The sequence below is a fragment of the Tenrec ecaudatus genome, chromosome 14 (assembly GCF_050624435.1).
Source record: "Tenrec ecaudatus isolate mTenEca1 chromosome 14, mTenEca1.hap1, whole genome shotgun sequence".
Taxonomy (NCBI): Eukaryota; Metazoa; Chordata; class Mammalia; order Afrosoricida; family Tenrecidae; genus Tenrec; species Tenrec ecaudatus.
Window position 1 is genome coordinate 120,025,977 of NC_134543.1, and position 24,895 is coordinate 120,050,871.

The 24,895-nt window shown below is 41.8% G+C and overlaps 2 protein-coding genes across 2 annotated transcripts in view; one reads left to right on the forward strand and one right to left on the reverse strand.

The window, feature by feature from the left end:
* ADAM10 (ADAM metallopeptidase domain 10) overlaps positions 1–24,280 on the reverse strand; it is a 137,523-nt gene extending 113,243 nt beyond the window's left edge. The window contains exon 1 of the mRNA XM_075532185.1: positions 23,981–24,280. Coding sequence (XP_075388300.1) covers positions 23,981–24,035 — 55 coding nt within the window. The 5' untranslated portion in view covers positions 24,036–24,280. The remainder of the gene's footprint in view (positions 1–23,980) is intronic.
* Positions 2,561–2,911, forward strand: LOC142426404 (Golgi-associated plant pathogenesis-related protein 1-like). Its single transcript, XM_075531964.1, has 2 exons — positions 2,561–2,676; positions 2,845–2,911. The coding sequence occupies exons 1-2, from the start codon at positions 2,561–2,563 to the stop codon at positions 2,909–2,911; spliced, it is 183 nt and encodes a 60-aa protein (XP_075388079.1).
* Positions 24,281–24,895: the final 615 nt, after the last annotated feature.

A 24,895-nucleotide genomic window follows, 5' to 3' on the forward strand; every position in this document is an offset into this window, starting at 1 on the left:
AAAAAAACAATCGGGGCAAAAACACCCGACTGGCCAGATAAATGTCCTCGGTGGTCCTTGGGCCATAGTTTGAGGATGCCTGCTATAGGGGATTCTGATTTGTATTATTCTGCTATAGCATAAACTGAGTTTTGACCTAGTGTAATCTGGTTAGTCATGGCCAACGAAGTGACACCATATACACCCCAAATTTTTTAATGTGGGTGAACCAGAACACTAACCGGAAGGAAAAATTGAGTTAAATCCCTGCTAGAAAATGATACTCCGCCAAGAAAACAAGGGCAGCATACGTGCTGCATAGCAACCAAATCTCTTCAACAGCAGAGATTTGATAGTGGTACCCAGCTCAAAGATGGAGACTACCAGGCCACTTTAAATGTGTGTCACTCTCCACAGTTCTAACAATCCAGTCTCCCACGTAAAGCTCCTGAAAGGGCTCATTAGCATCTTCCAAGACCCAGGATTTTGACCCATAATTTCCCCTATTCCAGATTTTAAAAAAGGACTCAGCCATGAAGTCAGTTGTAACTCACAGCAACCCCACAGGGCAGAGTAGAACTGCCTCTGTGGGTTTCAAGACTGTAACTCTTTAGGGTGTAGAAAACCTCATCTTTCTCCAGAGGAACAGCTGTTGGTTTCAACTGCAGACTAGCACACAGCACTACAGCACTGAGGCTCACACACAAGTTAAAAATCTGGGTTTGTTCAGATTACCTGTCCCTCCAGAGGCCCTGACTTAACTGTTCAAACCAGTGTGAAGTCTTGACTACAGAGGTAAACGTGTAACACTTTCCTGCCATCTGTGAGTCATTCTAATAACACACTGAACCTAAGAGAGGAGGTATTATGGTGCCATCATGAAGATTTTTGACTCTCAGCCACTCCATGTGGCAAGTAAAACTACCTCACTGGATCGGCCAGGCTGGGATCTTTACACAAGCATACCACTAGGTCTTTCTCTCATGGAGTCATCGGGTAAGTTCATACTGCCAAACTTTCCATTAGCAGCCAAGCACTTAATGACTGTACCACCGGGGATTAGAGACCAGTTGCCGCTGGTGTCTAAAGCCAGCACAGCCCGTTATCTCCCAAAGCAAGAAAGTTAAACTGAACTAAGTAGCTAAGTAGTTGGTATCAGAAGTCACTGCGAGTGCTTTAATTACACTGGGGGGGGGGGGGGAGCACACAGACATAGAAAAGAAACAACTTAGTTTTTGTAGCAAAAATTCTAACTAGTAAATCTAAACAACTCTACAAAACCTGCACTAACAAAAATGGTAGTTCCTTTACGTTCTGAAGTCAAAGGGAAAGGACTTGTCAGAAATGCTAGTCATTTTCCCAGACATTTGGTTATACCACCTGCCACACTTATACATACAGAATGGCCACTTATTTATGGGTTCGGAACTTTTATAAGTGCTTGAAATATAAAGATGCACAAGCAAAAATGACTATACGCATGAAATTTTCTTTAAACAGGAGCAATACTGGTGTTTTTTTAGAGAGATCTGTACAGCCGGAGCAGGAATGAGCCAAAGAGAGAGCTGTGGAGGCACTGATGAGAGAGAAATACCTGTACAAATCTTGCAGTGTCTTATAAAAACCACTGGCTTTACTTATTGATGATTTTACTGAAGCCACTAAAGGGGATTGGGGGGGGGGGGGAGTTGATGTTAGCAGTTGCTTTTTAAATCAGGGTAAAAACCACATTACATAAGGCATCATTTTGTTTTTAAAAATCATTTTATTGGGGACTCTTACAGCTCTTATAACATTCCGTGCATCAAGTGTATCAAGCATATTTGTACATATGTTGCCATTATCTTTTAAGGCATCATTTTAAAGTGTACAACTTGCTACTGAATGGTTTTGGCCAAAGAAGTGGTAGGACTTACCTTACAACTTGTTTTTTTGTTTAAGATTGCTCTGACTGAGATGTTGAGAACAGACTGAGGGAGACAAGAAAGGCTAGAGAATAGTAAACAATCATCAAACAGCGATGGCATTATCTTTAACAGGGAGTAATGGTAGAGATACAGAGAAGTCAGAACCTCCGTATAATTTGAAGACGATGGCAAAATGTGTTGATGGACTATTTATCATGGGTGACAAAAAGATCAAGAACCACTAATGTTTTTGACATAAGTACAGTAACTCAAGAAGGAAGTTTCCATCTACTCAAATGGGGCAGAAAATGGAGAAGTAGGTTGGGATGCGAAGCAGAGGTTTGGCTTGGGGCATAAACTTGAAATGCTCATTGGACATCTAAGTGGAGGTGCCAAATAGACATCTGGGATATAGGATCTGAAATTCAAGGTAGAACTCTGGAGAAGCGATATAAACAGGAAATTCTTACCAGATGGGAGGGGCCAAGCCTGGAAATTAACAAGAAGTTGTGTATATATGCACGAGAGGGTTGTTTTGTTTTTCAACAGCAGCAAGCAGCACCTGGGAGCAAGGACACTAGAAGCCCTTATTGTAACAGGGCAGGCAGACAGACGGACGGACGGACGGACAGATGGAGCGCAGCCGCAGCGGGAGCCGAGCAGCACAGGCCGGCATGGGCAAGTCAGCTTCCAAGTTCAATAAGGGGGTCCCGAAGGCCCACAAGTCCCGACAGAAGCATGGTGTCCCCCCACTGAAGCTCTGCAAGAAGCCCAACCAGGAGACGCAGCAGTATTCTGAGGCCCTGGCCAGCACGAGGATCCTCAAGCACAGCTCGGAGTCCAGTCGGGGCCAATGCAGGGAGAATCTGGGCTGGGCAGGAAAGGAGGTGGCCGACAGATGGTACAGTGAAATCAAGAACTACAAAACCTCCAGCAACCGGCTTTACCTCGGGGACGGGACACTTCACAGCCATGGTGTGGAAGAACACCAAGAAGATGGGGGTGGGCAAGGCTTCCGCCAGTGATGGGTCCTCCTTCGTGGTGGCCAGATACTTCCCTGTGGGAATGTCGTCAACCAGGGTTTCTTTGAGGAAAATGCCCTGCCTCTGAAGAAGCAGACTGCGTGAAAAGGTGGCAGCCTGAAGAACATGCATGTGAAGTGCCAGGAAGAACGAAAGCTCAGCTGTGCGTCCCTGTGGATGACACGGTGTGCTTGGGCGTGGTGCCCGCAGCGCCTCTTGCACATCACATAAACTTGGGTAGACAGTTCTGCATGAACTCATTCTTTATTAAAGGGATGAGCGCATGAAGCACTGATCACGATGACTAGATTAAAGTGATTTGGATCGCAGGGGGAGGGATGTAAACCAATTTTTAAATTTTTGTTATTTTTTTAAGCAAACTTAAAAAAAAAATCTTTCTTATGCTGTCCGCCCTTGGGCTTTTTAAATTCCACTGTGTGTGATGCTAGGCAGTGAAGTTGACTTTATGTGACTCATGCAATATAATCTACTTTGGGTAGGAAGTCAAAAAAAGAGCTATAACATGGCTCAAACACCAAGGGCACAGGAGGCCTGAAAGGGGTCCCAAGGTATAGCACGGCAAGAGGAGCCTGCCCTCAGGAGCGAGCGGAGACCTGAACTCAGGGGGGTAATTTTGCCTACCATGTTTCCTGATCCTGAGTCGTAGCCTTGTCATCCTGATCCCAATCCCTTAATAAACCATTTATCTACTAAATTTGGCCTGACAGTTCTGTGTGACCACTGCAAGGGATGATCAAATCAGAAGAGAACTAGAGAATGACACAGAAGTGGTGACTGGTGTCAGAATTGGTATAATTTTTTTTGTTTAAGTTAAAGAACTATCAGCCTTGTTGGGCTGATCTTGATTCTCATTATCCCCCCTGAAGTTTGATTCTGCTGCTATTACTTCTACCAATCTTATGTTTAAAGGCGAAACAAAACCACCATCAACTGCATCAAATTGATTCAGACTTAAGGGCAACCCCATGGATTACAACGTCGGATTGCTCTACATTTTCCTGGCTGTAATCCTTAGAGAAAGCAAATGACCAGGCCACTACGTTTAAGTTACTAGTTGAGCACAAACCACCTGTGCCACCCAACAAGTCTAAATTATGTTCTGATGGTAAAATGACCCGACTTACACGCAAAGGCAGGATCGAAGAACAAAAAACCCTCCCACTAAATATTCATTTTTAAAACCTATGTTTCTTACAGTGATTTAGTTTTTAAGAGCACATATACACTGGAGCCAAACTATATTCAAATCCTGGTTTCCGATTAACAGCTATATGACTTTTCTGGCTTTGGCTAAATTGCCGTACCTTGTTTTTAAAACTAGAACAGAATCTCACAGAGATGCTGTAAAGCTTGTGTTAATACACAAAATGGTCACAGAACAGAGCCTGGCACATAATTCCAGACCAAACCCACTATCGTCACATTAATTCCCACTGAGAGTGCCCCTGAAGAACATGGTAGAGCTGCACCACGGGGCTTCGCTACGAGAGGAGACTGCCACATCTTCCTCCCACAGCCACTTTTCAGTTCACAGCTTCAGCATTTGAACCAAGGGCCCACCAGGGCTCCCTGGCATAAAATGTCCATTTCCATCAAGTTGATTCTGAGTCACAGTGACCCCATCAGAAAGTAAAACTGCTCCCTACAGTTTCTAAGGTTATTAATCTTTTCAGAGCAGAATGCCTCAGGTCTCACCCCTGGTTAGCAGGCCAGTGCTAAACCCAATGTGCATGTGTATGAAGCTCATAAATGCTAGCCATTATGATGGTGACTTTCCATATTCTATGGGCAGGTAGCACCTTAATTTCCAGTAAGCATTCAATGCAACCCTTGAATCCAAAACCTTCTGCTCCAATCTAAATTAAAGAATATGAAAGAAAATGAAAATTTCATCAATATCACAGTAAAAACGAGTGTGCCTTACAGATGTGGAGGGGGGAGGGTAGGGAATAGAAATGTTATATAACAAATAAACCTAACAAGTTTTTTTTTTTAGCTATACCTTAAAAGTTGATTCAACCACTTTTTAGAATGGAGGAAGAAAATCTACAAAAATGTTGGCAATACAGATCTTCCTATTTACAGAAAAACTCAATTACAATAAATGAGAGGACGTGTAAGAATAAGTTTGGGTTGGCACATTTCCATAGAAAAACTTTGTAATCAAGTTGTTTTCAACATACTTCCACTTCAATAATTTTAAAATTAGGTACACCAAGGGTACTTTGCAACATAAAAATATACTTCCTTCCTAAGGAACTGAAGTCACCAACTTGTATTTTAGGTACCATACTGTATTGACCCAAACTTCTTACATGTGAGATATATTGACTGTGATCTTAAGTACAAAATATCACTAGCAAAACTGTTTTCCTTAATGACAGACATAAAGAGCGTCATGTCTTGTATTTCAACAATCTATCTAAATGCCTTCACTGCACTCTAGGAAAGGCAATTTCTACAATGTGACGTTGAGCTTTAAGCCAGAGTACCCATTTCACCAGAAACCAGACCAACCCTTGGAGAAGTATCTAGACCTAACAGTTCCAAGTGACAGTTCAAGATAAGAGCAAGTGTTGACTAAAAGCAAATTTCAACACACCCACTTTTAAAACATAAGCTAGTCTCTAAGAAGTAAAAATAATAAAGCAAACTACCTCAGTGAAAATAAGTGACTTTTTAAAAAACAATTAGGGGCTCATACACCTCTTATCACAATCCACACATATACATACATCAATTGTATAAAGCACATATGTACATTCTTTGCCCTAATCATTTTCTTTTCTTTCTTTTTTTTCCCCTTTTCTTTTTTTACATTTTATTAGGGACTCATACAACTCTTATCACAATCCATACATACACATACATCAATTGTATAAAGCACATCCATACATTCCCTGCCCCAATCATTCTCAAAGCATTTGCTCTCCACTTAAGCCCTTTGCAACAGGTCCTCTTTTTATCCCCCCTCCCTCCCCGCTCCCCCATGTGCCCTTGGTAATTTATACATCGTTATTTTGTCATATCTTGCCCTATCCGGAGTCTCCCTTCCCCCCCTTCTCTGCCATCCCTCCCCCAGGGAGGAGGTCACATGTGGATCCTTGTAATCAGTTTCCCCTTTCCAACCCACTCACCCTACACTCTCCTAGCATCGCCCCTCACACCCTTGGTCCTGAAGGTATCATCCACCCTGGATTCCCTGTGCCTCCAGCCCTCATATGTACCAGTGTACAACCTCTGCCCTATCCAGCCCTGCAAGGTAGACTTCGGATCATGGTAGTTGGGGGGAGGAAGCATCCAGGATCTGGGGGAAAGCTGTGTTCTTCATCAGTACTACATCGCACCCTAATTAACCCATCTCCTCTCCGAAACCCCTCTGTGAGGGGCTCTCCATTGGCCGACACTTGGGCCTTGGGTCTCCACTCTGCACTTCCCCCTTCATTCAATATGGTATATAATATATATATGTATATATACACACACACACATATATATACATACACACACACATATATATACATATACACACACATATATCTCTTTTTTTGTTGCATGATGCCTTATATCTGGTCCCTTTGGCACCTCGTGATCACACTGGCCGGTGTGCTTCTTCCATGTGGGCTTTTTTGCTTCTGAGCTAGATGGCCGCTTGTTCACCTTCAAGCCTTTAAGACCCCAGACACTATCTCTTTTGATAGCCGGGCACCATCAGCTTTCGCCACCACATTTGCTTATGCACCCATTCGTCTTCAGTGATCCTATCATGGAGGTGTGCAGTCAATGATATGGTTTTTTGTTCTTTGATGCCTGATAACTGATTCCTTCGGGACCTCTCGTCACACAGGCTGGTGTGTTCTTCCATGTGGACTTTGTTGCTTCTGAGCTAGATGGCCACTTGTTCACCTTCAAGCCTTTAAGACCCCAGTCACTATCTCTTTTGATAGCCGGACACCATCAGCTTTCTTCACATTTACTTGTTCCCCCGTGAAGATAAGTGACTTTTTAAAAGTAAAAACTAAATTAACTACAAAGGATACAAAATGCCACTGGTTAAAATCTACTGGAGTCTACCACTAACTTATAAAAAACAATTTCAAATTAAAAATGTGTACATAAATGATATTTGTATATCTCAATTTCCAGAATGGGTAACAGCAAAAGATAAACTAAAAGTAAATTTCTAGAAAATTAAAAATAAATTTTTCAAAGCGTTGATTTGAAAAGCTTTTCGACAATTTCAAACCCAGATACAAATTAAAAGAATTAAAGGAAATGACTCCGGCCTCCACTCCACTGCAGTTATCTTTATCTGCCCCCCACTCTGCATTTCATTCAAAGCCACTCTTATTACCTAACTTCCCTCCAATAGCACACGCCAAACCACCAGCTTTGCGTCCTTCCAGGAAATTCAGAGATGCAAAATTAAATGATCTCTCTACAGCACAAAGATTCAATGGCAGATGGAAGAGTCGATATGACAGTTACCCCACCACCACCGAATTCACAAAATTCATTTTAACAAAAATGACTAGAAGGTTTTTGAAGAGAGGAGTTCAAATTTTGCAAAGAAAATGTTGTAAAAAGCTGCTCAGAACTAATCCTAAAGAAAGATTTGTAAAACTGCTAGTTGAATCTCAAAATACCTTACCACAGAAGCTATAATACTACTAAATCCACGGTTCTGGGTAACTGGCATCTGGTTTTGTATTGTTTTCAATTATTCTTCACAAACTACCAGTCATTCAATTATTATTACAGTCAAATAGAATCAACTGTGTTTTCTTCCCCAAAACAAACTGTAATTGGAAAAAAGGAATGGGCATTGGTGCAAAGAATGGGTAGCAATGGAAGATAGATTAAAAAGTAAATTTTTCAGAAGTGCAGTACAGGTACATGCTGGAGAGTAAGGCTTGAGCAGGGTAACAATATGGAAGCATTTGCAGAACTCAATGGGAAGCTGGGTCACTGTCTGAGACAACAAGCAACCAGAAACAACAAAATAAAAAAGCAAAAAAAAATTCAAATTTTCTCTCAAACCTGGTTTCTCAACCTCATCACCACTAGCATTTTGGACTGGCATGTAATTCTTGGGAGTGGAGAGCTGCCCTATGCACGTTGTCGAATTTAGTAGGAGCATCCCTGGCCTGTATCTACTAGATGCCACTAGTATAGTTACGACAACCAACACGGTCACTAGTAAAGTCACTTTACTACTGTGTCATGGGTAAAACTGCATTTTATGGACTATTGAGAAATGTATTTTATTCTACTTTCACCAAGGGAGAAAGATGGGCATTCTACTCCTGTAAAATGCTAGTTTCAGAAACTCACAGGGGCAGTTCTACCCTGTCCTATAGGGTCGCTGAGTCAGCATGAACTTGATGACAGCAAGTTCGGTTTTTCTGGTTTTATTTTCATCGAAATTAAATTCTGATATCTAAAATCAACTTATTAGGTGTGAATGACAACAAGCTATCTGCAAGGTAGCAACAACCCACACTATAAACAGTCCTCTATATTCTGCTAAATTATAATATCAACCTTATTGTCTGTTACGACTTGGATCTCTAATATCTATTGTGCTATGACCTCAGTCAGGGTATGTTCAATCACCTCATGTGCATGTGAAAGTTGAAATAATGAATAAGGGAGAGAGAGAGAGCAGAAGAATTCAAGCATTTGAAGTATGACACTGGCCAAGCAAACTGAAAGTCTCATGGACGGCCAGAAGAACAAACAAATCTGTCTTGGAAGAAGTACAGCCAGAATGCGCCTTAAAAACAAGAACGTTAAGATCTCGTCGCTCGTACTTTGAAAATTTGAAAACTTCTTGTTTTCAAGACCAATACCTGGAAAAGTACCTCCTGCTTGATAAAGCAGAGGGTGATTTTAAAAAGTACCCCGCGCGTGGTAAAGCACCCCAGTGAGCTAGATTATCCCAGCAGTATCGCTGTGCGTGACAAGGAGCGCTGAACACAGTCACCATCAGCTGTGTGGTGCAACGGGTCAGGCAGTGTTTCCCGTGTGCACAGGGTTACTGTAAGTCAGAACCAACTACAGCTCCTGACTACAACGAGGGAAAAGCAACCGCACGTTACCATAGGGATGTTTTAGTTTTAACAAAAATAGTTAGTCACTCTGATGCAATGAGATTGTTTTCATAATTAAGCTGAAAGTGAACCAGGAGAACTTTACGAGAATACAATTTCTAGTGAAAAAAATAGCTGCAGAAGATATATTCACAAGTCCGGCCCACTTATAAAGTGCAGTATCTAGCAATTCTATGGCTTTCCTGATATGCTTTAACGCCAAGTTATAAAACTGTAAATCCTAATGTGAACCCAGCAGTTCTAGGTTCTAAAACGCATCAATATAAAGCTTCTGGTCTACTGACACTCACATTCTGGTAAAGATACAGATAAGTTCTAAAGCAGCTTGCAATTAAAGGTAACAATCTATAAAATAGAAGACTACATAGTACTGAGAGGAGTGACAAGCTTTCTTCGTTTAATATATGTTGTTGTTCTTGTTCAGTGTCATGGAGTCCGTTCAGGTTCACAGTGACCATACGCACAACAGAAAACAACACTGCCCAGTCTTGCACCGGCCTCACAATCACTTTACTTCAGTCCACTGTGGCAGGGTCTACTTTGCATATACCTTTTAACTTACATGTTAATTTTTAAACGATACTGAACTATATAAATGCTATGATGTAAATTCAAAAATAATTGAAAAAGACTCATTGGTTAGCACTCAAAAGGAGTAGCAACAATTGTTATGGGGAGGAATTATGGGTGTTTTTAAATTCCACTTTCTAGTGTTTATTAACGGTATTCTCATATGCAATTTTACAAATAACGCATGCCTGCATTTGTTTGCCAACTGCTCCTTACAAGCACCTCTAGGCAGTGTTAGTAAATCACAAAAGGCCTGATTTTTTTAAGGGAAGACAAATATTATGTGAAACCATTGTTATAAAAAAATGAAAAAAAATCCAAATAAAGGTTTTCATACCAAAAGAAATGAGCTTCAGTGGTTAGCAGGGGTGAGAAGGCCAGGGAGGGAGGGGAACCAGCATTAGCTAGAGGAGAGGCAGGTATTAACTGAGGTGAAAGGAAAGATAATGTCCTGTAAGAGGGAGAAAAGAAAAAAGGGGTTGGGGGCAAGGCAAACTATTAGAAGATTTAATAAGCTGTTTAAATTGTTGAGCACATAAATGATCTGAAATATAAACTCCTAGCTAGTAATCACAATAAAAAATTTCTATAAAACACACCTACCCCTCTGGGGGAGGGGGAAGGGTTGGCGCGAATGCAGAGGGCGTTACTTCCGTAAAAACACATACAGTAAGTCTCAGCTTCTAAAAATACACTCTACCCAGATGTATTTTCTAACTAATAGATTTCAAATGAAAGTAGACTTGCAAAAGCATCATTTCCATAATATTTGCATACCTCTTTATAATCTTTCCATAATATTTATGGGCTATCCCATTTAAATCTTATGAAAGAGGTAACATATATCAAACTCAGTTCATAAATATAAGATTCTGTCTGTACTTTTTAGAAGCTAAATGTAAAATTAAAATATGTGTGTGTGTGTGCATGTGTGTGTCCTTTGCAATCAGCAAGACAAGCAAAGAGAAATGAAAAGAAAATTCTGCTACATATATCCTATATTCACATATGCTACTTAAATGCAAAGATCATTCTTTTGCTCAATTTGTTTCTAAAATAGGACATTCACAATCAGGAATACCAAGCATATTCTTGCACTGAAGCATCTAGTTTCAACTTTAAACAATACGTATTTATCAGTGTTTCTTAAACTCTACTTTCTCCCCTCCACTCCAAATTCATCAGATTTCTATCTTCTAGTCATCCGGAACTGGAAGGTTGGTGCAAAGTTTTAACCAATTCTGAGCCCCAAAAAAACACCCAAATTAGGATAAAAATTCCAAACCCTCATACTCATCATAATCCATAATGTTCTATCTTTTTCTTCCATAGCATCTCTTAGTCTATCTATATTTTTATAATTACTACACCAAATCCACGATACAATCACCCAATTCATCAAGAAGCCAATTTATGCCTTACTTTAGCATGTCCCGGCTCCTCCCCATAGACTCCAATTAACATTTCATAACACTCCATCTCATAGTTATCAAGGCCTAGAAAATGAATCATTCCCTCACAGACTCTTTATTGCAGGTAAACAAGCCTATACACATCTTATTATACTACCTCAACAAGCTGTTCTCACCTGTTTGTTGTTCTCAATGAATCCTCATTTCAACTGCAACTACAGTACTTAATTGGAACTTCTTTTTCAATCTTGGCATTTCTGTCTACTCTCATAATCTGTCTTTTAAAAAAACTTTCTTGTGAATTGGGTGAAAGGTTATAGAACAGATTATTAGTTTTACACTCAACATTTCATACACATTTTGTGTCAACTCATGGACCTCAATAATCCCCTAAATGTCCCATCACTTATCTCACTTAGTACCTGTTTCCTCCTCCTTTCTTAAAAGTCTCTGAACTTTGCCCTTGAACAAATGTTGCCTCATGCTCTTAAATGGTTGATTACTCTACCACAGGGGTCATTTCAGTCCTGGGCCATACTCTCAGGGTACCCATCAGTGTCCATCTGACCAGTAAGCCAGGTCTTCTTTTTATCAATTCATTTTATTGGGAGCTCTTACAGATACAATATTCCATAGTTTAATCACATCAAGCAGTATTGTACAAGATTGCTACCATTTCAAAACATTTTTCTTCTTGAACTCCTTGTTATCAGCTGCCCTTTATTATCTCTCCCACCCTCCCCCAAGGAACCCTTATTTTACAATATACACATTTTGCTGTATCTTACATCAGCCAATGTATCAATTCACCTACAATTCTGTTATCCCTTTGCCTCACGTAGGGTTATACAGTCATCAGTGCTATCAGTTCCCCCTTCCCCCAACCCTCTCTCCCCAAAACCTCAGGGAATCATTACTCCCTGTACCGTTCATGAAGGGTTATCTTTCTTGGCTTTCATGCATCGAAAACCTTCACATGTCTAACACGATTAATGAGGTAAAAACAAAGACCCTAATAGTAAGGAGAAGAAATATTAAAGAACTGAGGATAGTTATGTATTTCATCAGTGCTACACTGCACCCTAGATATAACATCCCTTCTGTGTGGCCCTTCTACAAGGGACTGTCCAATTACCTTACAGGTATGTTTTGGGTCTCCACACTGTTCATACTCCTTCATATGAATTTTACTACTTGTTTTTGAACTTCTGATACCTATTCCCATTGGCACCTCATGATCACACAGGCGCTGGTGTGTTTCCTCCATGTGGATTTTGTTGCTTCTCTGCTAGATAGCCACTTGTTTAACTACAGTCTTTTAAGACCCCAGATGCTATACCTTTTAGTAACCAGGCACCATCAGCCATCTTTACCACATTTGTTTATGCACCCGCTTTGTCTTGAGCGATCGTGTAGGGAAGGTGAGTGTCATACAGTACCACATTATTAAAACAAATCGTTCTGGTACTGAAATGAGATTTATGTAGAAGCCCCAAAGTCCATCTGTTTCCTTGATACACACACACACACACACACACACACACCTATAGTTATATAATTATATATATACCTATATACATATCAATATTTATACCTATAGGTATAATTTTTACTTTCTTCTTTCCTCTTTTTCTTTCCTCCTGTCCTATCATGTTTTCCTATCATTTACCCCTAAGTAATTCCTCTAGGATATGTTCAACTGATCAAACATGACCAAGAATGCTACACCCTCCTCACCGTTTTTAGTACCTTTGCTGTTCCCCTGTGCCTGATGTTATTAAGTCAGATCTTTTTTGATAACTGAGTTCTATTACACATTTTTCTCCCACTTTATCCAGTACCTTCTAATGTGATCCTTCTCAGAGCAGTTAATAGGGCTAGCTGGGCACCATCTAGTTCTTCTGCTCTCTGGGTCATGAACAGTGATGTGTGTGCATGGTCCCATTAGTCCATTGGACTAATTACTTCTGTATCTTTCGTTTTTCACCACTCTTTTCCTTCCAACGATGAGAAACCAAGGGATGCACTTACATGACTGCTCAAGAGCACTTCAGACCCTGGCACCTAGTCTCACCCAAGAAGAACATAGAACATTGTCTTCGTGATGCCAATAGACTTTGTTGTCTCCCCAAACCTCAATATTTTGAATTCACTCATCGACTCTCAAAGAAGACTACATTTCCAAAAACTGCTCTCAGCACTCATGACTATACACACTAGAATTAAATCCAAGACTTCACATTCTTGCACTCGGCATTCTCCCAACGCAGGCCTCTAAGAGGAGTAGTCCAGGTTTTCCACTTATCCTTGACATGGCTTTCTTTTCCTAGGATAAAAATAGACCACTGGACTAGGAAGAATTACCACTGCTGAAGTTTTATTCAACATTGACAAGATTTTGAGAGTACCTAGGCAGAATCATGAACAATCATTAAAATAAGTCAATTTCTCAAACTCTGGAATCTTTACCCAAGCATGTCACGTAGTTGGCCATGTGAACGGCAGGACAAATGCACATCAATTCCTACCATTTGAATGAGTCCACTCTATGACTATGGGCTTGAGATTCAGGTAGGAAATGTTTCTCTATTCACAGGCTCTCACAGCTACGATTTGTCTCTCCTAGTCAGTGGTCACATAAGACATCTCAACAAAACTTTGTAGGAATTATGGCCAAGGACTGCAGATCCTTTATCCTGCCTGCATGCAAATCCCCTCCCCTCACAAAAACTATGTTTTTGGTAATCCAAAAAAAAAAAAAACAACCAAATGAGATGATGTCTAATCAATCCCAAATCACGGCAGCCCCATTTTTATGCCAGAAAGTCTGAATTTTAAAGTAGGCCAACGCAAATATAATACTGTTTCTAACCATCAGAATGCGATACAATTAAGACACCCAGAAATTTAACAGTACATAAATCATGAAAATAAAGCCAGTATGCATGGATTCCTGCTGCCTATCACTACTGAGCCAAAGAGGAGAGATGGGGATTGAATTATGTCACAAGCACTTTTAATCAGATGCTAGTGATCTGAGGTGGTGGTGGGGTTTAAAAAACTCAATGCCATCAAATCGATTCCAACTCATAGCAATCCTTCAGGAAAATGCAGAACTTGAACTGGCCCTGTGAGTCATAAAGTCTCATTTTTCTCCAACAGAGCAGCTAGTGGTTTCAAACTGCCGACCTTAGGGATTAGCTAACCACTAAGCCAAGGCTCCACCGTAACAGCTCATCGCAAGTCAACAGGTTTTATAACATAAAGGAGGGAAGCAGGTGAAAATGAAAAGGGACGCGGGACCAGAGCCATCTTTTGTGTAGGGACAAGGTGAATGAACCCAAGAAAGTCCTTACAGGTCTTAGTGCCCACGTTCTTCCTGCTGATGAAAGCCCACTCTGTTTCGGAGAGAATTTTAAGGCACTGCATAAGTCAACTGAAACCACAGGGTTAGTTCCATTTCTCTCGGTCAGTTTTATGAAGACAAGACATGCTATAACCGTTAGTTAGAATTAATTCTTACAGGTCCCTATAATTCCCAACTCTTAATTTTTACATCTCATAGCTATGAAATCTGTTTTTTTTAGATTTATTTCTACAGCATGTGAAAAGACATATTATTAATTTTTGTATCAGGATAATGTGCTCGTGGTGGTCAGCTCTGGGGCTGTCCTTGGAAGGGGAGTTGTCATCTAGTGGGGAGACCATGGGTAGGCCGTGTGCGGGTGTTCATTTACCCTAGACTCCATCCCAGCATCCCTAAGGGGCCCATACAATCTTCCCACCCTTGAACTAGGATGCTGGGGATTTACAGCCATAAACAACCATAGACCCTTACAAAATCACCAAAATTAGAAGCACTGCTTACTGGAAACTAGCAATGAAATACATTAATCAAAGCCTCTATCGTCTACTTAATGTTTCCTTTACACAGGAAGATTCCCTGGGTGGTGCAAATTGTTAACAGGCTTGACTACTAATTATGGTCAAAGGTATTGGAGGTTCAAGTGACAGGCCTGGGGAGGTACTTCTGAAAACCTAAAGTGCAAAGTTCTACTCTGACATGCATGCATGGAGTTGTTGTGAGTCAGAATTACCACCATAGCAACTGATTCTGTTCAATTCCTTTAACTGCAATATTATTCACTTACTTTTTACATTATTGCAGAAAATACCACAAATGAATACCATCAATAACCTAGCACATTAGTTTAGAGCCACCATATGCACAATTCAGAACTAGGCTGTGATATACCTGCAACCAAGAACATGTGGATTTCTGGTTGCTAGGCTTTCCTGGTTATTCACCAGTTTCTTCTCTCCATGGCTACCCTGCCTCACTTTGACTAGCAAAATCCCCTAGTTTCAATCTCATCCCAACTGTTCCAAAAGTAAGTATCTGGCAACCTAAACACTAAATTCCACAAAGACAAAACATATATACATTATAAAAAGTAGTAATAACCTATCTAAAATCCAAGTATTTTTTCCATAAAAGATGCAAAACTTGTTCCCTATACCTTATATATACTAGTATGTTGAGCATAATTGATTAATTTCCTCATAGAAAATATATTAGAAACTAATTAGGAGGTTTCACCCTCAAAGACTGAAAGAAAACTTGGAAATCTAACCAAAAAGTTAGAAATGCTATAAAACTAGATGCACACATAAAAATCACATCTAGAGTCTATTTTATAATAACAATAAACCAGCATATCCACTTGATTCATTTCTAGGGGAAAGTGTTTAAAGGCATTCTAACAGCACACACAGAATAACAGTTGTTAAACTACACCTCAATCACTTAAAAAAGTAAAATCTTCAACCCATTTTAAAACAGGACAGTTTTTAAAAAAAAAAAGCTCTGCTGGGTCTGTAAGCAAGTAAAATCATTGTGGAAAGCTATATGGTGCTACCAAAAACATCTGTAAATGGCAATCCAGCAATACCTCTGCTGGGTCTGTCCCCCAAAGATGAAAGAGATACAAAAAGAACATGTTCACTGCAGCACTGTTCACAATAGCAGGAAGTTGGAAACATCCCACAAGTCCATCAGTAGAAGAATGGATAAAGAAACGATGATACATCCACACACTAGAATACAATGCATCACTAAAAGACAATGATGAAACTACAAAACACTTCACATGGTGGAACTCAATCTCAAAAAGACAAATATTGTATGACACCACTGCTGTGAGGACACACACCAAGACAGACAATGGTTCTCGGTCATTCAATTCAGCCTCTCAGGCAACTGGGTGGACTGACTGTCTTAACCCTTGTAACCCCTACTCACCATGCCCTTATTTGTAGTCATAAAGATCACTCCTCCAGGCAAGGGGTCACGGGCAATGCCCTAGTCACCCTAACTGGGTGGACATCCTACATTGGTGTTGAGTGCACCCGGTGGAGATTCATGGCCAAGAGGAGTGGGAGAGGGGTCTCTAAGATGATGATGCGTTTCTGCTGGAAGGCAGGGGAGGCGAGCCGCTTGCCCTTAAGGAAAATGTTTAACTTTGCTTTTACAGACCCCCCACTGGGGAATCTACCCTGTATTATGCAGCTGGCTAATCATGCAGTTTTAACCAAGTTTCTTTGCAGCCCTTGATGAGCTAGGTCCCAGTATGTTTGGCTACTTGGATTTAGATTTTGTCTTCTTGAATTGTACAGCATGTTACATAGACCATATCAGAAGGATCAGAGTCAGAAAACCCACTAAGTGAACCAGACTTTGCTTTAAACACACTTAAAGCAGGGATAAAGGAAGTGATGCAGTTCCTTTGGACCCTTTGGACCCCAGGTGAGAGAAGAGGACCGCAATGTCATATATTTGGAAGTCATTGGACCTCCGTTCAAGTCACTTACTTTTGAGGTTATCCAATAATACTCAACTTATAAAATAATAATAATAATAATACTGAACTTAGGACTACCATATATTTGCCACTTTCATATTTTCTTGGCTTTTTTAAAAAATCATTTCATTAGGGGCTCTTACAGCTTTTATAACAATCCATACACCAATTTGTATCAAGCGCTTTTGTACATATGCTGCCATCATTTTCAAAATAGTTCCATTCTATTTGAGCCCTTGGTATTGATGCTCATTTTTTACCCTCCCTCCCTCATGAACCCTTGATAAATTATAATTTATTATTTTCATATCTTACATCATCTGCTGTCTCCCTTCACTGACTTTTCTGTTGTTCGTCCCCCGGGGGGGAGGGTGTTAGATGTTTATCACTTGACCCATGGTAGTGCTGTTATAGTTGTTGTGAGGTGCATCAAGTTGTTTCCGGTGTAGATGAGTGTTACTGGTTTTGTGCCCTGTGTTTAACCCTCATGTTTTTCTTAAACAGGATTCAATCACTTAAGTTTCTTAATATGTGTAAGTGAGCATCCCATGTGTTTTAGTCTGAAAGGCTTTCCCATATATGAATATTCCCTTTATCTCAACTTTTATCTCAATAGTGTCTTAAATTCTAAACCACTAGCTAGGTTAATACTATTTTAGAACTACCAAAGACCCATAGAGATTGGTTATATTATCTCTAAATTGATAATGCTGCCACTAAAATAGAACAGGGATATGTGTGTCATACACACACACATATATACATGAATGGATTTTGAGCTCACACTTAACTGTAAACCCTAACCTAAAACAATCAGTTCTTATGATACGGCCTTGCTTGATAGTTGCCCTCATGAAGGGTTTATGGGTGCCATAATAAAGTGTGGTGAAGAAATCAGATGGTGCTCAGCTATCAAAAAGAAGAGCACCTGGGGTCTTTAAAAAGAAATCTTGGCCATCTAGCTGAGAAGCAACAAAGCCCACATAGAAGAAGCACACCAGCCTGTGTGAGCTTAAGGAGTCAAATGGATCAGGTATCAGGCATCAAAGAACAAAAAGAAATCTTATCATTATGAATGAGGGGGAGTACAGACTGGGGACCCCAAGACCCATCTGTAGACAACTGGACATCCCCTTACAGAAAGGTCTCTGGGAGAGATGAGCCAGTCAGGGTGCAGTATAGCAACAATGAAACATACAACTTTCCTCTAGCTCTTAAATGCTTCCTCACTCCCCTCCCCATTCCCCAATCTATCATGATCCAAATTCTACTTTACAAATCCGGCTAGACCAGAGGATGTACACTGGTACAGATAGGAACCAGAAACACAGGGAATCCAGGATGGATGATCCCTTCAGGACCAGTGATGAGAGTGGCAATACCAGAGGGTGGAGGGAAGGTGGGGTAGAAAGGGGAAACCGATTATAAGGATCTACATATAAGCTGCTCCCTGGGGGATAGACAACAGGGAAGTGGGTGAAGGGAAACATCAGACAGTCTAAGATATGACAAAATAATAATTTATAAATTATCAAGGGTTCATGAGGGAGTGGGGAACAGGGATGGAGGAGAAAAAATGAGGAGCTGATACCAAGGGCTTAAGTATAAAGCAAATGTTTTGAGAATGATGATGGTAACAAATGGACAAATGTACTTGACATACAATGGATGGATGTATGGATTGTGATGAGTTACATGAGCCCCAATAAAGTCATTTATAAAAAAAAAAAGCTCGTCTTAAAACAAGGAGCTCTTGCGGGGAGGGAGGGGGAAAAAAAGAGGACCTGATGCAAAGGGCTTAAGTGGAGAGTGAATGCTTTGAGAATGATTGGGGCGGGGAATGTATGGATGTGCTTTATACAATTGATGTATGTATATGTATGGATTGTGATAAGAGTTGTGTGAGTCCCTAATAAAATGTAAAAAAAGAAAAAACAAAACAAGGAGCTCTTAAAATGTCAGCTAAGTCTACACAGAATACACAAACCAGCCTGTGTAAACCAAGGCTTATAAATAATAAAATCCAAGAGGAGAATTGTATTAAAGCTTAAATGCTGAGCACCTGGTTTGCAAGCTATGGATAACAGTGAAAGCCCAAAATCCATTTGCAGTCACCATGGGAATTAAGCCTTCCCCAAATTCTTTCATACCATTGGCCAAAGGTGTGAATAGCCTGGCCCTCAGACTGCACTGGAAAGAGAACTGATGAACACATCGTTAGGGTAAAACTCAACATCTTGCATTTTCCCCTTTGGCTCACTCTCCATTTGTTCTTATTATTTCCTGGTTTCTTTTGGACTGAGGTTTCCTGTGTTTTAGTTTGTTATTGTGAAGGGGATTTCTTTTGGGGTACGATTTTCTTTATATTAAATCCAAGAAGGTAATTCAACAGAGACAGTAACTAGAGAGTAAATAGTTTCTTAATATTATAGCCAGGGAGATTGGAAGGAAACAGGAGCTAATTATAATGAGTACACAAATGAAGAAAACATTCTAAAATTGATGTGGTAATGACCGTACAACTTTTTAATAATTTCAACAACTGAATTGTATGGTACGTGACTTATACGTCACCAGAACTCTTTAAATCTCATCCCTGTGCCTGTCACACATCACCAATGCCAGAGAAGGATGGGTTATTGCTGAATTTATCGCTCTGTTTCACTTTCTTAATTTCAAAAGCAGAATTTATGTTTATATTCTACTCTTTTTTTATATATTCTACTCTTAAAAGATAAAAGAAGTCTAAAATTTTATTTATGTGGCCTTCAACTAAATTTTTCTGTGGTTCTCTTCCCTGTAGCAAAATAATTCTTTCTCATGTGCTGACTGAAATAGAAAATGTTGATTATCTTCTTCACCCTTGTTTAAAGATCATCAAACTGTGTTACTCTTTTGAAAAAGAATTTTTTAAATTATTTTATTGGGGCTCATACTATTCTTATCACAATCCATACATACATCAATTATGTAAAGCACACTTATACATTCGTTGTCCTCATCGTTCTCAAAATTCGCCTTCTTCTTAAGTTTCTGGAATCAGCTCATTTTCTTTTTCCCCTCCCCCTCCCTCCCTGTGAAAAAGAATCTTTTGAGATAACTAATAACTTAATCCTGGGTTTAAAAATACTGTTTATCCCAGTTTTTTAGTAAGAAATTTGCATTAAAATAACCAAACTTTGGGGAAAAAATAAAAATTTTAGAAAATCTCTATTAAAACATGGAGGCAATCAGTCAAAACATTTTTAATGTTAGCCAATATTATAGTTTTTTTTAGGCTGGACCTGGTATTAGAGAAAAATTAAAGAAGTTATGTAAATAACATGCCTACCAGGACCCAACCAAAACCAAACTCACTGCCATGAGTGGATTCCAAGTTATAACACCCTATAGAACAGGACAGAACTACCCGTGTGAGTTTCCAAGACAGCAGGTTGCAAACATGAATTAAGCGGGCCAAGTGTACTACCAGCAAGCACAGCAGGGACTGTACCAACTGCATACCCAGTCAAAGGAGGGCGGCTAAGCTCCAGACAATGGGACTGCAGTCCAGTAGTACCTGGATTTCCAAGACTTCAAAACAAATCCAGAAATCTCCTAATTTCATATAAAAAGATCCTAATTTCATGGCTTCTCAGCCTTTTGGCTAAGAGACAGTTCCTAATTTTTTTTTCAATGATGATCGCTAGTTGAAACTTAACGACACCATGCAAATCAAACAAAACACATCTTTTCAGCCCAAATTCCGCTAAGGTGTTGAAAAGTTCTTTCAAACAAGCCTGAGAAGGCAGCGAGTAAAGAAGCACAGGCTTTGAGTTTAATGCACACTTCACCATTCGGCAGGTGGATGACACAAAGAAAATTATTTCCTCACGCTTCAGTTTCTTAATTGTAGAATATCACCCCTGGAGTAAACTTTGAAAGTAGAAGTCTTAATGCAGTAATACGGGTATCAGTTGTACATGAGACATCCTCTAGCTCCTCCACTTAGTCTTTTGAGTCCTTAGGAGAACTTTAAAAGATCAGATAATACATGCCCTTGACGGTCTGAAACAAGCGACAAACACAGGCATCACCAGGAGGTGCCTCCCATGCCCACTCCCCTCACCCTAACACTTGTATATAATGTTCTACGATGGTTCCGTGACGGCCACAGTGGCCCTGTACTTACACCCAAAAGTCAGTGTCAGAACAAGGATTGCTCTGAAATGGACCTGATCATAGCAGAGCTAACTGGACTGTCGATTTCAAGTTTGAAGCATACTTTTGAGGCTTTTAAATACACTTGGGGCAAGGCAAAAAAGATAAAGCGAAAGCACTTCAGATAAAGGTAAAAAACCTGCCTCTTTCACTAATTCCATAGACCCTTCTGGGCTGGTAAAAGAAAACTAGTTTAAGCTTTAATGATTTTAGCCAAATATTATTGCAAAACTTCCAGAAAACATATTCCTATAGAGTGCATGGCACAAAGCATTTACACTAGATTTTTCTATATTAAAAACATGGCAGGCTCCAAAATTCATTTCAAGGATGACTCCCTGAAACCAATTAACAGCTGGAGGCTGACCTCTCAAAATCAAAAAGAATAAACATCAAGGCTCTACCATATCTAAATTTTAAAGGAACATTCATATATATAAAAAATATTTGCATTATATATGATTAAAGCCCGTTGCCATTAAGGCAATTCCAACTCATAGCAACTCAGCTTCCATAAATTCCAAAGTGGTTTTCAAATAATACAGGAAAGTACCCAAATGTATCAATTTACGTACATATCTATACAAACACTTGATAAAGTCTAACAGATACAACACAGGATGGGAACATGTCCCAGAAGGACATAGTACACGGTGGCTTAAAATTTGTGAAAAAAAATAGAATGAAAACTTTTTTAAGTCCCAATAGTATTGGAAAATGTATGTTTTATAATTCCAAACACTTCTCCCTTCTAGCTTCCAACTCCAATTATAAAAACTTAATGCACACAGTGATTAAAAGGGCAGAAATAGGGAAAGCCAATAGTCTAAGAATAGTCTAAGTACTTGGAAATAATTTATACTTAAAACTGAATCTGTTTATCTGCTACAACTTCTAATATATATAATAAATTCTTTAATAAACTAAAGTAAACACATATCATCAGTTTGAATGTCTTCTATTCCACAAATCATCATATAATGTCCCAAAACTTGCCCAAAAATAGCTTCAATTAGTAAATGGAAATAGCACATTACAAAAATATTACAAGTATCTCCATAAGAAGAAAAAATATGTATCTCCATAAGGAATTAAAAGGTGCCTGCTTGCTTTAAAAAGTCAAATAGTCCTTTCGCCAATATCACATGGAAAATGGCAAGCACTTTACAAAGGACTCCAGAGTTTTGAATTTGAAAAACACACTGGATAGCAGGAGTCTGAACTCCGAGCCCAAGTCCTAATTTACGGTGCTTTATCTTCAAGCATCATCAGAGTACACACTTGTCTCAACTTTTTTTCCTTCTTTAAAAAAGGGGTGGGGGAGCACTTTAACTCATCAGTCCGCATCAGTAAAGAGCCCATAGGCTTGTCTCACTTTTCACTGCCTGATAGAGAACAAAGAGCATCTAGCTCCTGGTTCTAATCACGACAAATGAAAAGTGGCGACAGAAAAAGTGATTTGTTGGAACCCACAGTTAGAATAAAATCCAAATGTTCCCGTTTAAAACGTCTTTACAGAGGGTCGCCGGGGCACGATTCTTTACAACCTACACAACTACTGGCAGCGCTGGATCCAAAATGCATGCCTAACAGACAGACGCTCAAAGCTGTCTCAGAAGACGACCTATACTGTGTAGTCCTTGGACTACTTTAATACAGGACAAGCATACGCTTGCCCCTATGGTGCTAAGTCCAAGTGAATGAAGAGTGACGATCCACCACAGCAAATATTCACTGTCTACAACACGAGCTCGGGTGATCGACACTCGCCCAACGTATCCCGGAAATTATTTCGATCCAATGTTTTTAAGCATACTGTGAAGTTTTTACGTATACTTTGGGGCAAGCCTAAAAGCTCCCCCAAAATAAGCAGTTTACACAAAATAATGAAATGCACTGGTCCTAAAAATACACTGACAATACAAAAATCGTTGTCATCAAACCCAGAGTCACCAACAAACTGCATGCTTTTAGCAAAATCCACCCTAATTTGCAGCTGTGGGGAGGGTGCCACGGTTTTGGCAATCCACCCACGATGGCTTTGGGCTGCCTACTTCACCTGAGACTTTAGAAAACTCCTCCAGTTGGCTCACTCTGCTCCTCTACTCCAAGATCCCAACTCAAAGACTATCCCGGACTCACCGACCTTCTCCCCACCCAACCCTCTCCCTTGGGCGACAGAATCTGTCCACGGAGCAAACACACACACACACCCTCCTGTGATCTCTCTCCAAACACACAGGGAGAGAGGCAGGGCACGACGCCGAGCCGGAGCTGACTGTCACCGCTCCACAGGCGGCCGCTCTGCAGAGCAGAACAGGGTCGGCGTGGACCGCCGCGGCCGCTCAAGAACAATACGCGAGCCGGGCCACGAACATCGCAACTTCCCACGAGTCTGCGCGGCGCTTCGCCGCCACCGAGAGGACTCCGAGATCCGCCACCCGGCAGAGGCTGGGGGCGGAAGGGTGAGGAGGGCGAACGCTGAATGAACCGGGGGTGGCCCAGACCGCAAGTCCCGCGGCGTCCGCCGGCCCGGCTGCCGGGACCCGGCCACCGGCCTGGGCGCCCAGGGCTCCCGCCGGGCCACCCGTCTCCCGACTTTCCTTCCCTGGGAGGCGACCCCCGCCTGCCCGGCCGCCGGGGCGGTGGGGGCGGGGAAGGCCTCGCCGGAGGCTCGGAGCCTCCTCGGCCCGCCCGGGAAGGGACGGCCGGCGGCCGGGGCGCGGGGGGACAATAGGGAGCCGGGAGCGCCGCGCGCCCGGGTGGCGCCGCCGGCCGGCCAGGCTGACTGACTGACGCGCCCGCGCCACCGCGCGACTGGGCTCCGCTCAGCCCGGCCGCCGCTCCCGCCGCGCCGTCGCCTCGGCGTCCCCGGCGCTGGGGGTCCTGCCTCACCTCCCAGTCCCGGCGCCCAGGAGAGGAGCAGGAGGAGCGCTCTCAGCAACACCATCTTCCGCCGCCGCCGCCGCCTGCTCACGGGTTAACAGCAGCACATCGATCCGGAGGGAGACGCTGAAGGGGCTTGGTCCGGAGCCTCCACGGGGAGCCGGGACCTCGCCCGGCAGGAGAAACGGCGAAGCACCTCCCTCTCGCTCCACTTCAGGGGCCGGCGACGCGCCCGGAGCCTCCAAAACAGGGTCCTCCCTCCCTCTCGCTCGTTTCCTTCCTCCCTTCCCCGATTCCCTACCCTCGCTCTTTCCCTCTTCTTTCCCCCCCCTCCCCCGAGCCCGGGACCTCCGCCTCCTTCCTCACCACGTGACGCGCCGGCGCCCAACGGGCACGCGGAGCCGCACCCCTTCCTCCCACCCCTCCCCCAGGCGCCCCAGGGGCTCGCGCATGCGCGCCAGGCTCTCTTTCCCGGCTGCCGAGCCGGTGGCCGCTTCCTGTCCACCCGCGGAGAGCTGGGATTGGGCGTGGGAGGCGGGGTTTCGCCTGGCCCCGCCCCGGGCCGGAGCGCTGGTCCGCGACGACGACGCCCGGTGCTCGGTTCGGTCTTCAAGCTATCGAGTGCCGTCCCTTGGGCTAAAATGGAAGAGTGAAGAATAAGAGGGACAGGTTGATACTTTGTAACTTCACAAGAAATGGAGATTTTTCGTTGCATTTTCTGCCATGCATGATGCAGTGTAGTCACCAAGTAAACAAACAAAAGCAAAGTCCCCGCTAGCAGTAATTATAGCGGTGACACCCGCCAGTGACAGCAAACGGCTGTTAAGACCTTCTAGCAGCAGGATGAAAAGACATCATGCCTAAGGCAGAATGTTCTGAGCTCTTTACAAATTAGTGACACTGATTAGGCCTTAGCTGTTGTAA

Bases quoted from the DNA above. Each gene is read 5' to 3' on its own strand.
- LOC142426404 (XM_075531964.1), top strand. From the start codon at position 2,561: ATGGGCAAGTCAGCTTCCAAGTTCAATAAGGGGGTCCCGAAGGCCCAC. The intron at 2,677-2,844 runs GTATTCTGAGGC...CCTCGGGGACGG, and splicing joins CCCAACCAGGAGACGCAGCA to GACACTTCACAGCCATGGTG.